Source organism: Lingula anatina, chromosome 8 (assembly GCF_051362555.1).
Source record: "Lingula anatina isolate TDL-2025a chromosome 8, LinAna3.0, whole genome shotgun sequence".
In the NCBI taxonomy this organism is placed as follows: domain Eukaryota; kingdom Metazoa; phylum Brachiopoda; class Lingulata; order Lingulida; family Lingulidae; genus Lingula; species Lingula anatina.
In genome coordinates this window covers 10957337-10972848 of record NC_141774.1, presented here as the reverse complement: position 1 = coordinate 10972848, position 15512 = coordinate 10957337, and the positions used below count along the sequence as shown (strand labels likewise).

Here is a 15512-nt window from a genome sequence, read left to right as displayed (position 1 = left end):
GTACTCACCTTTAAATGTTTCATTATTTAGATTTCTATTTTCGAAAAAAGGTAGTCGTTGACTCAGTGAGTTTGATTTTAACCTTCTTTCCCCTCAGTGGCATAAACTCCCAAAAATAGCATAATCCCCAAATTCAAAGCTAGTGTAAATTTTTTCCCTTCGTAAAATAGACCATTACCCCTAAGCGTACGTGGATCCACCTTGTACACAGTTGCATATACACACCACATCGGCTTGAAGTCAGTTTTTTATATAGGTGCTCAGTTAACTCTAAGTATTAACCTCTGTTTTGTTTGTTTGTGGTCTAGTTTTCATAATTAATCGAAACAAATTAACGTGGCCTAATTGAAGCACGTTTCTATATTGAAATGAACTATATCTGCATACAGACATATCACCAACAGAAATTTAAGTAGAGGGAATATCCAATACTTGAACACTTTACGCTCAAATTGAGCGATTTTGGTATTTCGGGGAACGTTTAGGGAGCAAAAATATAGAAATCACTCCTCATAAAAATTGGCATTTCCGGATATTCTGTTCTGACACCTAATACGCCCATAGTAACGACTGCTTGCCTTCATACACACGCTTCATCTTAAACAGCACATAAATATATTAGTACATGACTAACCACATTAACAGATTAATAATCCATATGATAAAAAAAATCATCTAGATTATTGAAACCCAAACAAAAAGACTGATGCATGATCCAAGTACAAAGAAAAAAAAAACAAATCCAAACATTCTTCCAGGTGGACCTGTTGTAACTGTAGAAAACAAGATGTTGTTTGTTTGAATATGTTGTTTGCAAGGATTGAATGTCAACCTCTTGAGGAGTGCAGACATTGCGTTGCATGCCTCGTCAGGGTTGGCACGCCCACCTAACTTCATATCAAGCACCATGCAGAAGAGGACCATTTGAACTTCCACGCATCCAACCACCAATTCGTTCTGCACACAAATAGGGCATGTTGGTTTTGCCTAGCCGTGTGTTTTGACTGGCGTTGTGGCCTGCCTAGCCGTGTGTTTGCTGGCATTTTGCGCCTTTCAGTGCGGTGTGTTGGGAGATTGCTCCTCTTTTTAGATCTTACTGTTCACGTAGTAGAGAGAGATATGTACTACTTATAATAAACTTCTAGAATAGGGGGATTGAAGATAGCTAGGATATTTCTTCGATAAACAAAGCAGAAGACTTTGCCAAATCATGTAATCCATCCTCTGAAGCAAAGACCGATATTACAATTTTATTTCATTTTAATTTATTGTATTTTATTTTTTTGTACAAAAATCCTGACACATTCTGCCTTTTTAGTGTACAGGCATATGTTACAGCGTCAACCTCGATATGAAACATTTTCTGACAAAGCCTTTAGCTTTCAAGATATCGATAGCGAGGCGCATACCACGTGATTGTAGTTTAACCACAGTCACATGACCCACAGCAGTAACCATGCCGCCCTAATTAACAGTAACACGTGTTACTAGGCTGACATAAGCTCGGCTGAACTTGACCTTGTTGCGTCAGTGGTTGGACTATCCCAGGATTCCAGGCAATGAGGTCTGTTTGGTTATGATTACCTACCTCCTACCTCCTCTCGGCCGTATGGCATAGTTCACGTGAGTAATAACCTCGTTATAAATTACAGATGCGCGAAATAAACAAGCTGTACATGTGAAACATCTTATAACGTTGCTACGGTATTGTCGGAACAATGGGGTGTCTTCATCAGTTTATCTGGTATCTTTAATATTTCGCATTGTGACAGTTAAAAAAATGGTGTGGATCTTTCGCTCGCTGTCCATTTCTCATTATTAATGTTGTGTATGTTAATGTGTGTCCATTGACTTCTCTTTCTTAGTTAACTCGGGGGGCCTCCAAATTATTCAAACAAAAGATTCCATGAAAACATGTACAAACGCGACTAGAACAAACACATTAAGAGGAAATTCTGTTATGTAAAAACGTACTAGTAAGTCTACATTTAATTTTGCATTTTTAGGACAGATACTTTTTTCAACTGTAAAGAGGAAAAAGCAACAACGATGAGTCTCGCAGTGTATTCTGTAGTACACATTTTTAAAAAGTACTTGTAAATGATTTTTTGAGACTATCAGCACCATCTGTACCATCTTTTTCTTGCACTGCCTCACCTCCCCCCCCCCCCAAATCTACACCCTGTGTTGCCTCCCTTTGCTTTCTAACTCAGTAAGCACCTCGTTTTGCAGCCACTGTGTTTGTTGAGTCAAACATGTAACGAAAACAGAAAAAAACATCTTAGCCGAAATACATGCGTGTCTCTGGTTTTATATAACTACTTACAGGAATGAATGCAATACACGCAGTTTTCCAAGTTAGCCTATTTACATCGTACATGTACATCTGCTTTGTTCAGTCTGTCTTTACCACTTACATACTACCATCCACAGCGAAATACATTTTATTTTGTCTTAGTCTCTTTGACACACATGCCCTCAACAAATTGACAACATCTGGATACAAAATAATAATGCAAACTACAAATTTCAACCCTCTGTTCTTCCGTTTTTAACCTACTGGAGCCAAGGCCAAGAGCTTTGGACGCCTTCCAAATATAAACCGCAAGATTTTAGCACCAGAGATTTCGAAACCCGAGTATACGTAAATGCATGTCACTACCGGCCTTCGGTTCCCTGAAATGTTCACAAATGACTTATGTAGTAATATCTTTTCCAAGCACAGATGCTTATCAGCAGCACTTCAAATTTTATCTAGGGGCTGGAGGAGTAGACAAACAGACAGACAAAATGTCCGCCATCCCTCTCCATCGAGCCTCTTAGTGGCCATAAGAGTAATCACACAGAAAGGTACAGATATCCAGCATGCGCATGCGTTATCTATTTCATGGACCCCACAACCAACTACCTTCCCCACGTCATCAAGTCGCCTGCCTCATCACTTATTCACTACAGCGTCTTGCATCATTTTTGTAAATGGTAGCCCTTTGCAATTGGGGCCAACATGTGTAGTTCCCCTTAATCGCACGAATGTGTCGAATTTGTTATTAAAATAAAACTTAGAAGATGTATTTGTCTGAGTTATAAGTACTTGACAGCATTTTTTTGGAGATGTTTTAAAGTATCAAATCAACAGGGGAAATGCATAACGCGAAAGCATAATAACAAGATGAGGCAGGTTCCTTCCGAAAAACCTATGTTTGTCTCCTAACATTGTATACACGTCCTCTCCTTCCTGATGTCTTCGTTCTAATCTGGACGCTGCATTAATACGTCTTAATCATGAACGCACTGTTAAGACATATTAGCAACTGCAGATGGTATAATTGCACCTTACAAACAAAACGGCGCATACGAATTGTGTTAGTTGAGACGAGTCTCATCCAAACGCAGTAAAGCCCTTCAGTCCATAGACTACAGAATACTCAAACTGTCTCTGAAACATTAACACCAGTGCATGCACACAGTGTAATAACTACCGGGCTGAGAGCCGGGTACATATGTCCTCTGTTTAATGTAGAATGGTGCATTTTCCTGTTCACCGTCATACCTTTGTCGACAATCGTAGTCTTGTATCAGAAACCTCACCGCCTCCAAGCTTTCCATGTGGGCAAGAGTATGTCCAATGAAATATGTCATACAAAGGACGGGGTGCTTGAAGTAATTAAGCTTACAGCTGGTGTTGCAAAGAATTGCCAGTAAATATAAAACGTCACTGGCTTATTTTGATAAATAACACATCAATATCACCATTTTATTTCCGAACACCTTTATTCTCTGCTTCTGTGCTGCATACCTCGCAATAACAATAGCCTTCTACGCACGTCTCATGCTCTCTGACCTTGCTTCTACTAAATGCGTTGTTGGGGGCTACTTTTTACTAATCAAACGCTGATTACTTATTTTTCTCTGCATGACGTTTTGCTAGAATATTACCAGTAGATACTTCTTTTGAAATTAAGATTTTAATTAAAATCTGGACATTTTTAGGCAACGTAGCTGCCATTAGTTACAGTATCTTATATTGCATGCGCAAAGCGGTCGGATGCTCGTGTGCACGTCACACGTGTTGAACTAGACATAAATGTAGCTTCTTTCAATCCCTTAACAAGGAACTTCCACCGGAATGTTAACTAGATGCCATAACAGTTGTTTTGATCGGTAGCTTAAAGAAACCTTTCGCTTCATGTGTTCAGCGCATGAAGATATTTTATTTTCATAACATTTACTAAATGTGTCGTATCTAGAAGTGTACATGGAAGCGTAAATGAACCGAGACAAAGATTTTATAGTGCTTGAGTATATGTACAATGCTCTGAGGTGTATGGAGATAAGTGAACAGAGTAATAACATAGCAATATATTGTTTTTGTGGACTTCGATGTACCAAATAAGGAATTTTCTGTATGTACACTTAAACTTTTGTTGGGACAATAATGGAATGTTTATAGCATTATAACATTATTATCTGTCAGGTGTCAGCTGAATGCATGGTTAAGAGTTGCTGATGCTTACATTTATCTCTCATTTTCAGCGGGTCCTCACACGGAGTATAAGTGAACAAAGCACAAGCATGGAGGACCGCGAAGTCTCGCACCTCAGGCGAGATCTCGAGGATGTAATTGAGCGCGAGAGTGACCTTCGCGAGCAACTTCGTTTTACGGAAGAGGAGGTCAAAGTTTTGCGTAAAAAGCTTCAAGAGACTGAGGTTGAAAACGAGACTTTGTCCATGCAGCTAAAAAAGATGTCCCCAAGCGGCTCTAGGGGAGCCAAGGGGACGAAGAAGCGACAGGGTTCTCTGGAAGAGGTTCTGCCACCAACATTGCCGGATATTGCCGAAGTGGTGACGCCGTCCGACTCCGAGTCGGAACCTGACTTTCACCTGCAAATGGAAGTGGCGGAGCAGGAGGCCAAAATACTAAGGAAAAAACTCCAAGATGTGCAGCAAGAGAACGAGAACCTTTTCGCGGAGGTGAAATTCCTTCAGGAGAGGCTCGCTGCAGAGGGAAAGGTCGACCTATCGAAGTACGGCTCTGATATAGAGCTGCAACTTATGTTAGACGAGATTGACAGCTTGAAGTGGCAGCTTGTGGAACGCGACCGCGAGATCCTCGAGCTGAAAACCAAGGTCAAGGCTGGTTCGCTGCAAGAGGCAGGTCGGAAGCAGCTTATTAAACGCAGCAGATCATTAGACAGCGATTTCCAAATTGACGTAAAACGGCAGCTTGAGGCAACGCAGTCAGAGGCAACATTCTTAAAAGAGCGTTTAGAACATTTAGAACAGGAAAATGATAACTTACATAAAGTGAACCGGACGCTGCAGCTGGCGGCCTTAAGGAAAAGTGTGCCTGCCATCAAGCCAGAAGACGCAGCTTTTCAAAATATCGAACTTAAGGAGTCAAATCGAATACTGGAAAAAGAAAACAACGAGTTAAAACAAAAGTTAAGAGAATTGGATTTTAGAACTCAGGATTTAACGAGGGAAGTGAACAGGCGGGAATTTCAACGTGGTAGTGACATGCAACGATCACGTGAACTGGAAGATCAGTTGGGGGAGGCGGGCGAGGAATCCATCGTGCTCAGACGGAAACTGGCGGAGTTGACCGAAGAAAAGAGCACACTTCTCCGGGAACTAAATGAGTTGAAGGAAGGTGGTTCTCGCGACCAAAAGACGCGGAGACCGTCAACTCCCGAGGTGGGAAAAGGAAAGGAATTAGTGACCAGTGACATTTTGAATAAAATCGCTGAGCTTCAGGAAGAAACCGGTAAGATGATTTGGTTATCTGTGTGTAGTTATTATTATTTATGACCTGAATCCTTACATTTAAAACATAGTCCAGATAATGTGCATAATTATGATTATACAAAAACCTTAAACACGTTTTAAATTTGATTAAATAATCATTTGAAAAGGCAGATTGTCTCTTATGTGGGCTTATCTGAATGAGATTTAAAACACACCACTGCATAGAGCGTCTGTGTTACCCATTTGGTTGTTCTACTTTACGTTGCCTGTACTTGCGACCTTTTCTACTAGCCCTCGTCGCGCCCTCACGCCTTTTCCTATATCAAGGCCACAGATTGATTTTTCGCTATACATTCACGGATATGTTTCTGTTTGATTCTACACACTTTCTCTGCTTTCCAGCAAGAATTATTGAATAGAAATTACTTCATTGCTCAGTTGGCCTTTAGTATAGAGTACCGGACATTCTGTTGATAAGTATTGTATAACTCGCCCTCTCCCCTTCATAAAAAGAAACTGGCGTACTAATATACACTGTATCAAGCGACCAAAATTATGATAACTTGCAGTGCACATTTATCTCAATGATTCGAGGGAGTTAAGTTAACATCATACATGTTATCACAATAGAGGGCAGATATGTATGTTTGACAGCTGTCGCAGGAAAAAGAGAAACAAAGAAAAGGGAAAAGATTTTCAATTTCTTAATTATCAAGAGTTCTGATTTAGTCGTATACGTTACTGGTTTGTATATTTCCCTTTTTTCAACCATGAATATGTTCGTGTTATCTAAAGGAATAGCATCTCATGAAGGTGTGATGATTACTTTTGCAGAGGATTTGCAGATCATTATTAAGGCCAAAGACGCCACCAACGAGCAGCTCGAGAGGGAGATAGAGGGACTCAAGGAGGAAATGGGCAACCTTAAGCGAACATTCCGGCACACGGAGGGCGAGCTGCTCAACGAGTTGGACCAGATGAAACAAAAGAACGAAATCATGCAGAACCTGCTGGACCTGGTCGAGGAGAGAGCGGACTGCTTACAGGATGAAATAGACGGGTAAGGGACCGTTCACAATGGATTCTGTCGACCTAGATAGCGCACGCTAACTCCACGGGGACTCTCGCTAATAGCAACAGATTAACATACTAACACCTCTCCTCTTGTTTCCAACATACTCGTATATTTACCAGCTTTTTTATGTTCTACTCAACGCCAGGAGGAGTGCTAGTCTGTTAATCTGATTGCATTCAGCGAGAGTGCCCGTGGAGTCAGTGCGCATTAGCTAGGTCGACAAAATCCATTGTGAACGGTCCCTAAGTTTGATCTACAGCACAAGTTGGCAGGGTCTGCTAATTCTGAAACACATGACAGAGATTGATCAGTGAAGGGAAACCGGCCGTATAAGAAATTAGTCTGTCTTAAAAATTGAGTTCATTTATATGCAGGAACATTTGACTGAAACGCTAAACAGTAATTTGCAGTTGCGATTAATTTATGGAATGACGTGTACTGATACGTGTACTGAGTATTACGCCTTAAAAGCAGGTAAGATATGGGTTTCGCCAGAACCGTTAAGGAAGAACCTGTACCTGGTGGGATGCTCCAAGCGTTGATAATTAACAGACGTCTGTGTACAGGTTCAGAGGTCTACAGCACTCTTCGTACTTCTCGTTTACCGTAGCAACCTGCCATAGGCGTGATAAATAAAACAAATTATTTCAAGTTATTTATAGGAGTGCAGTCCTTATTTCAGAGGTCAGCACATTCCAATCTCGCGGAGCATTTCCTGTTTTAGAATACCTCATAGACAATTTCTCTGAACAGCTCGTATCTCTCATTGTGCTTCACGCCTCAAATCAATTGCTTTCCATTCAAATTTAGAAAGCTGCATAAGCAGCATCATACAAATTTGATATTTCACATTCACTTGCTGCTGCAACTGATTTTGTTTTCCGTAAAAGCTGTACGATTGTACGGAGATTGAACCAGTGTCTGGGTCGCATTTAATCTCTTGGCAGAGAGTTGCAATTACCATAGTATCAGCTCATCAGAGATTATTGCTTGGGCTCGTATGCCTACGCCTAGCTTTTTCTACAAATACACTCTATCAGAAAATTGGGATAAAACTTGCTTTTAAAAAAGCAAACCTGTCCACTGCATCATTTTAGGTATGGCAGCGAGTCCGGTTCTTCTGAACGGTCAACTCCTAGCGAGAGAAGCGCCATCAGCGTGATCAGTGACGTCAGCCTCGGGAGTGATGACGTGTTTGCAGTGACGTCAGGAGCACAGACACCAGGCAGCACCAAAGTCATACAGAAAGACTGGGATGTGAGTTACCTGTTTTGTTTTTATTTTTTGTTCTCACTTTCTTCCTTGTACAGACCCAACTCTGGACTGTATAAGAATGATTATGCTAATCTCTGCGACATTTTCCATCCAAGCTTATCAAAATACATTGAAACTGCTGTGACAGGCACGGTAGTTCGCTAGGAACCAAAGTCCGTTCTCCACTACTTTGTACAGGTGACTTTCGTCCTAAATACTAAGCCTAAGACTCTAATAACCCTGGACTTCATTTCCTGGGACTACCATTCCTGTCACACCGGTCACTGCCATGTCAACAAACATTTACATATTGAGTCATTTTCAGGGTTGTGTCGCCGTAGTATATTAAAACACACACACACACACACGAGTCCGTTCACTTTCCAGAGAGCCTTTAAAAAGCGCGTGGAGTCATTGGAGCGTCTGTTAGCCGAGGAGAGACAGAAAACGTCCACTCTTGGCAAAAAGGTGGACATAATGACCAGCGACCTTAAAGTCCAGTCAGGGGTGAGAGACCAAGCATTTGTACACGATAAGCAGAAGGAAGAGTTACAGCAAGAGGTAGGGCTATGAGAAATTTGTGTTTATCCATGATACTTCTACAATGTACCCTCCAATATGAATATTAACATAACTTTTTAAACGGTGCCTTCAAAAACAGCTTTCGATTGAGTCTTGATCTTGAGAAATATCGAATTTACTTCTGTATTCGATGCAGGAACATCGAAAATATAACTGAGTACTTTAATGGTACCTGAAGGCCAATTATGATATGTATATCTTAGCAGCACAGATGTACCGGAATGTTCTGAGAGGTTCTACCATACAATTAAGGTACAAAGAGCTCAACTCCCCTTCACAAATACTCCACAAGGTTGTTTCTTGGTGTTAAGTTTAGTTATTGGTCGTGTTGGCTGCGGGGGTTACGTTTCAGTCACCTTCTTACGCAATGGCCAGGCTACGAAATAAATTAAGACACGCAGGTAAAGCGGTATCGCTTAGGTATTACTTTCTATGTGAAAATATCCTTTTCGTGTCAACACATTTTAAAATATATCATCGGTTGACGTACGTGACAAAGGTGTAGTCGGTCTGTTTAAAGTAGTTTGTAATTGGGGGTGTCAATAGTTTGGTTCCTTTCTACAAAACCCAAGAAAATCGCAAAACAACAAGTTGCAGCATTGTATTATGGTTTCTTGGTGGACCAAAGACGTCTTTGGAGACTGGAGACTTGTTTACGCATAAAAATAGGAGTTGTTTGGCAAAAATAACAAGATCAATTGCGACTTAAGTATACGATTTTCCTTCAATTCTGTTATGACCGTGCTCGGCATGCAAGATTACAGTAATTAAACCCCACATGCGATGTCTTGCATTTGTCGTCACGTTATTTTCCCATAAGACATACATACTGTGAACATGTACTTGATGAAACAATCCACATTCATGGCCTAAAGTGTTGTGTTAATGCAACATTCGCGACTTTACAATCTGCAAACATTTGTATTTGAATGATCCCGGGGTCTTCACCGCGACATGCCTCGATTTCTATAAGAAAATTGCAATTGATTATCAAAGAGATTAATCTCGGAGAACCGGCTCAATGAACATAGCTCAATAACAGAAAGATTACGGCCCTCATTCGAGCTGTACCATAATCTTAATTTCCGTTTATCTAACAAAATTCAAATGGTAAACAGACAAGTTGAGGAGCTGCCGGCATCTTGTTGCTTGCTTGCAGTGTTAGGTAGGCAGTGGACTGCATTGGCACGTTTCTGCTCGTGTGTGTGTGTGTGTATGTGTGTGTGTCTGTGTGTGGATGTCTGTCTGTGTTAGGGACCATTCCCACAGATATTGGATCGATCTATCTCCCTGGGGAGTCACACTAAATTACTATCAAACTAACCGGCTTAAACGTCTGTCACGCCTAGCAAAACTGTTAGGGGGTAATTATCTTTACCCTTAGCTAATTCGGTAGGTGTGACAGACATTTAAGCCTCTTGAGCTGATAGCAATTTAGGGTGAACCCCCAGGGAGTTAGCTCGATCCACATGGATCGGTCTAAGTATGTGTCTTGGTGTACATGTATGCGTGTCACATACACACCGCGCACCTAAAGAATCAAACGTACATTCAGATAAACAGGCATCGAGCAATGATTCTTAACGAGCAAATTAGGTAGGGCGAGTGTTACAATAATTTGAAACGTATTTTTATATATATTTTCATACAATTCAGCTCCAGCAATGCCAACAGAAACTTTTCCGTGCCACCAACCGAGCAACAGATCTTGAAAACACACTACAGCGGGTGCAGGCAGCCAACGAACTGATGCAGCGAGATATTGACGAGGTAAATGCCTGAAAAACGATTTTACTTCCAAGAATTCGAGTGTTTCTCAAGTCCCACTGTGATCGTGAACCCGGGGCCGAGGACATCATCAAATGTATGTTTAGCTAAGCTGATACCAATGGTCAATAATTACCAATCTGTGTGTATGAGTGGCATTGTAGTTTTGAACAGTATCAACAGCTCTTCGGTCTGCAGGGGCGGATCCAGAATTTTTTTCAGGGGAGTCCGATTTTTATGTACAGACACAGATGTGTCTGTACATATAGCCATCATCTGCGTCTGTCGTCGTCGCCGTCGTCGCCGTCGTGCACTTTCACCGATAACACGATAAGTGAAGAACCGTTTTATCTTTTGGCTTGAAACCTGCAGAACTGATAAATATTCATAATACGCAGGTCGAGTTCGAAAATCAGCATGATTCGGTGACTTGTAGGGAAGTTATGCTGTTTTTTCACTTTTTTCAGCATATATGCAGCACCGATAACACGATAAGTGGAAAACCATTTTACTTTTTGGCTTGAAACTTACAAAACTGATGAATATTCATAATCCGCAGGTCAAATTCGAAAATCAGCATGATCGGGCCATTTTTAGGGGAGTTATGCTGTTTTTTCACTTTTTTCAACATATATGCAACACTGATAACACAATATAAGAAAAACAGATTGGCCAATTGTCATTATACTCTTAGGAGTGGTCAATCTTACTAAAACGCAGGTTGAGTTCGAAAATCAGCATAATCGGGCCATTATTTTAGAAGTTATGCTGTTTTTTCACATTTCCTCTTGATTCAATTCTTAGGCATGTTAACAGTCTCATTATTTAACTAATAAGATACGTAAAAGTGTTTGTTTGATATTTCCTGCATCTTTACAACATTGTTAGTTGATTATTTAAAAATGATGGTAAACTTGTCATCGTGTATTGTGTAATAAAGTGTCAAAAATGGAAATAAACTCATATCATTGCAGTTTGTTAGATTCAATCATCCACTATGTTCAGAATCTCAGAATGGAGGGAATTAAACATTAAAGACTGTTCTATTGATATTTTTCCCATCTCATCAATTTTCTTAGTTGGTCATATAAAAATGGAAGTAAACTGTTTATTTTGTGTTAAAAAAGTGTTAAAAATGGAAATACACCCATTTCAGAACAGTGCTGTCTTGTTTACATTTTGGCATTTTTAAGATGTGACTTTGAAGTTCCATGAGCCTGCAGACCTTTGCTAGTCACATTTTCTGAATATCCATGATACTAATATTTTATGATTAACAATTGATGGTCATTATGCTGTTAAACATTATGTAATATTGCATCAAAATTTGAAGAAACCCCTATTTTGGGCACTGCTCCCATGATGACCATTTAAGGAAAATCATGTCACTTACTGTTCTCAAACTTACAGGAAAGAAACATGGGACTAAAATACAGCTTCAGTAGGCAATGCAGTCTGTTTGGTAATTTTTTCTGGCAGTTAAACAGATTTTTGTGAAAATTTAATTTTTCACATATTGGCATTTTCAAGGTGTGACTTTGAAGTTCCATGATCCTGAAGACCTTTGCTTGTCACGTGTTCTAAATGTTCATGTTACTAATATTCTATTATTTAAAATTGATGGTCATTATGCTGTTAAACATTACGTAATGTTGCATCAAAATTTGAAGAAACCCCTATTTTGGGCACTGCTCCCATGATGACCATTTAAGGAAAATCATGTCACTTACTGTTCTCAAACTTATAGGAAAGAAACATGGGTCTAAAATACAGCTTCAGTAGGCAATGCAGTCTGTTTGGTAATTTTTTCTGGCAATTAAACAGTTTTTTGTGAATATTTAATTTTTCACTTATTGGCATTTTCAAGGTGTGACTTTGAAGTTCCATGATCCTGAAGACCTTTGCTTGTCACGTTTTCTGAATGTCCATGTTTCTTATATTCTATTATTAAAAATTGATGGTCATTATGCTGTTAAGCATTATGTAATGTTGCATCAAAATAGAAGAAAACACAATTTTTGGTGCTGCTGCCATGATGACCATTATGGGAAAACCGTGTTACTTATGACTGTCAAACCTTTAAAAAAGAAACACTGGACTAAAATGCAGCCTGAGTTGGAAAAGTAGTCTAATTGGCTTCTTTTTCTGGAAGTTATACATTTGAGTGAAATATTCATTATCTCTTTGGCATATTCATTGTGGGACTCAGAGCTCCCATGGACATGAAGCCGAATGGTAATCAAATTTTCTACATGTCCATGCTTTTTATAGTCAATAATCAAAAATTGGTGATAATTATTCTGTAATTTATTGTGTAATGTTACATCAAAATTGACAACAATCTTTTTGCACTGCTACTGCAAACATTATGAAAAGAAAACTGTGTAACTTATTATTATTTTTAACTTACAAGTATGATTTTTAGGATTGGCATGCAGTTCAAATTAGAAAGCCAGGTCAATTGGGTTATCATTTGTTATTGACTTTATGCAATTTTGTGTGAAATTTTCATTTTTCTTATTCTGGCACTTTCTAAGTATAAACTTGAACTCTGATGGGCCTGAAGCCCTATGCTTTTACTTTTGTCGGTGTTACCTGTTGTGCATAATTATTGTTTTGTGCTTTTCTTAAGATGTGACTTATGGGCCTAAAAGACCTTTGAGAGGGTCAGTCTATAAATTTCCCTTGGGTATCACTTAGCTAGTTATAAAGTCATTTGCCTAATTAATAGGCCATTAAATGAGATTTCATAAAGCACACTTGTTGATATTTAATAATAAGGAAGCAGTGATAATTATGCAGGTAATTATATATATATATATATATATATATATATATATATATATATATATATATATATATATCAAATTCGAAGATTAAAAGTTTGAATAGCAGCTTCATTTGAATTATATTTACCTCAGGCTCTGCTAAGGAGGTTATATTTTCACCCTGTTTGTCTGTCATCAACATAACTCAAAAGTTATGGACCGATTTTGCTGAAATTTTCAGGAACTGTCAGAAGTGGGCCAAAGAGGACAATGATTAGTTTTTAGTGGTGGTCTGGCTCAATAATCAATCAATAATCAATTATAATCAACAATTGCTGCCTTGGCAGAGGTCTTCACTCTTGGAGTGCTTTTCTAGTTTTGTTATGTTTTCCTTTATAATTTTTTCTCAAACACTTGCATTTGTGACTTTTAACTCTCATCCGCTTGAGGCTCTGCACATTTTCTGTATTTCCACATAAGCAGTTGTATTGTTTTTTATGTCTTTAAATATTATGTAATACTATTTTATGCACTGTCATCATTTTTCAAATATTGAGACTTTCCTCGTGTGACTTTGGTCTCTCATGGTCCTGAAACTGTAATCTTCTTGAAATGGTGGATTGAGACCATCTTCTGGGTCTTCCAGAAGACAGTCAGGTTATTAAGTTTATATTGACTGGTATCTTTTTTTTCTGTTGGAAGACCATCAAAATGGAGGATGGATACTTTGGAATACTGTCAGAAAATATCTCAGGGTCCGCTCCTGTTATTGACCATGTTACCTGTTGTGCATGATTAAAATTCAGTGTTGACTGACAGTGCTATTATAAGCATTATTTATTATTGCATCAAAATTGACAAAATGACCTATTTTGCATCTTTATTTTCTGTTTTTTGTCTGTACATTTGACAGCTTTGCTGCCTTGTTTAGGATTGACAGGCCTCGAATTGCAAGGCCGAACCTCATCCCCATGGCGTCAGGTTCGGGGCACGCTCGAGGGGCCCAAAAAAAATTGCTGTTTTGGAGGGCATATTGCGCCATTTGGTATGGTTTAGAACTATGATTCAGCTTTTTGGTATCTTTTTTATCATAAATCGAGTAGGGCAGGACCCCCCTGACACCCCCTAAATCCGCCACTGGGTCTGCCATCATTTCATTTTATACTTGCTTCTACTAGAACTTGATCATATCCTTCCGTTTTTCAGCTCCGTGATGGTCGTGGGAGCGGGAGCGCCATCTGGCGCCGTGAGAAAGAAGAGATGCAGAGAAAACTCCAGGAATTTATGAAGAAAACAGAAGAACTCCACCAGCAACTCCAGCGCCAAGAAGCACGGTGGTCCAGTGGACAGGTGGGTGTTGACAGTATGCAAGTGGGGGTTGACAGTGGACAGGTGGGTGTTGACAGTATGCAAGTGGGTGTTGACAGTATACAAGTGGGTGTTGACAGTGGACAGGTGGGTGTTGACAGTATGCAAGTGGGTGTTGACAGTGGACAGGTGGGTGTTGACAGTATGCAAGTGGGTGTTGACAGTGGACAGGTGGGTGTTGACAGTATGCAAGTGGGTGTTGACAGTGGACAGGTGGGTGTTGACAGTATGCAAGTGGGTGTTGACAGTATGCAGGTGGGTGTTGACAGTGGACAGGTGGGTGTTGGCAGTATGCAAGTGGGTGTTGACAGTGGACAGGTGGGTGTTGACAGTATGCAAGTGGGTGTTGACAGTGGACAGGTGGGTGTTGACAGTATGCAAGTGGGTGTTGACAGTGGACAGGTGGGTGTTGACAGTTCACGAGTGGGTGCTGGCAGTAGACGGTTGACTGGTGGGCGGTGACATTTGATTTATGGGTGTTGACAGGTGCAAATTGGCAAGTGGATGTTGACAGTTGACAACTTAGTGTGTGTCACGTGGCTTGGTGGGTGTTGCTGGGGTTAAGGTTACTGCCCCTGTAGTTCTGACATTGAAAGTGTAAATTAAACCGTTCCCTTTAATATTTTCTAGAACGATTCGAGGTCTACCATCGAAAACGAGATCAAGACTTTGAGAGACAAGTGCGCAGACTACAGGGCAGAGGCCAAGGAGGCTAAACAACAGGCACAAAAGGTATTGGTGTTCATAGCCTTTACATTATACATATAGTTTTAGCTATTGCCATTGTATGTGTGTGTGCGCGCGTAATAGAGAGAGAGAGAGAGAGAGAGAGAGGTGGGGAAGAGATGTAGGCCTATGTATAGGTGCACGTGACGCCGCTATCACGTACTGTACATTGTAATTAAAAGACAACAAAATTGCATTCTTTCAGTTTTCACTTATTTTACAGTTTT

The 15512-nt window shown here is 39.9% G+C and overlaps 1 protein-coding gene across 2 annotated transcripts in view; it reads left to right on the top strand.

Moving 5' to 3' along the window:
* LOC106164535 (uncharacterized) overlaps positions 1 to 15512 on the top strand; it is a 38437-nt gene that overhangs the window by 13866 nt on the left and 9059 nt on the right. For both annotated transcript variants that reach the window (XM_087019144.1, XM_087019145.1), the window contains exons 3-9: positions 4534 to 5764; positions 6580 to 6805; positions 7918 to 8077; positions 8462 to 8635; positions 10313 to 10426; positions 14398 to 14541; positions 15190 to 15291. In XM_087019144.1, the coding sequence (XP_086875270.1) occupies positions 4534 to 5764; positions 6580 to 6805; positions 7918 to 8077; positions 8462 to 8635; positions 10313 to 10426; positions 14398 to 14541; positions 15190 to 15291 (2151 nt within the window). The remainder of the gene's footprint in view (positions 1 to 4533; positions 5765 to 6579; positions 6806 to 7917; positions 8078 to 8461; positions 8636 to 10312; positions 10427 to 14397; positions 14542 to 15189; positions 15292 to 15512) is intronic.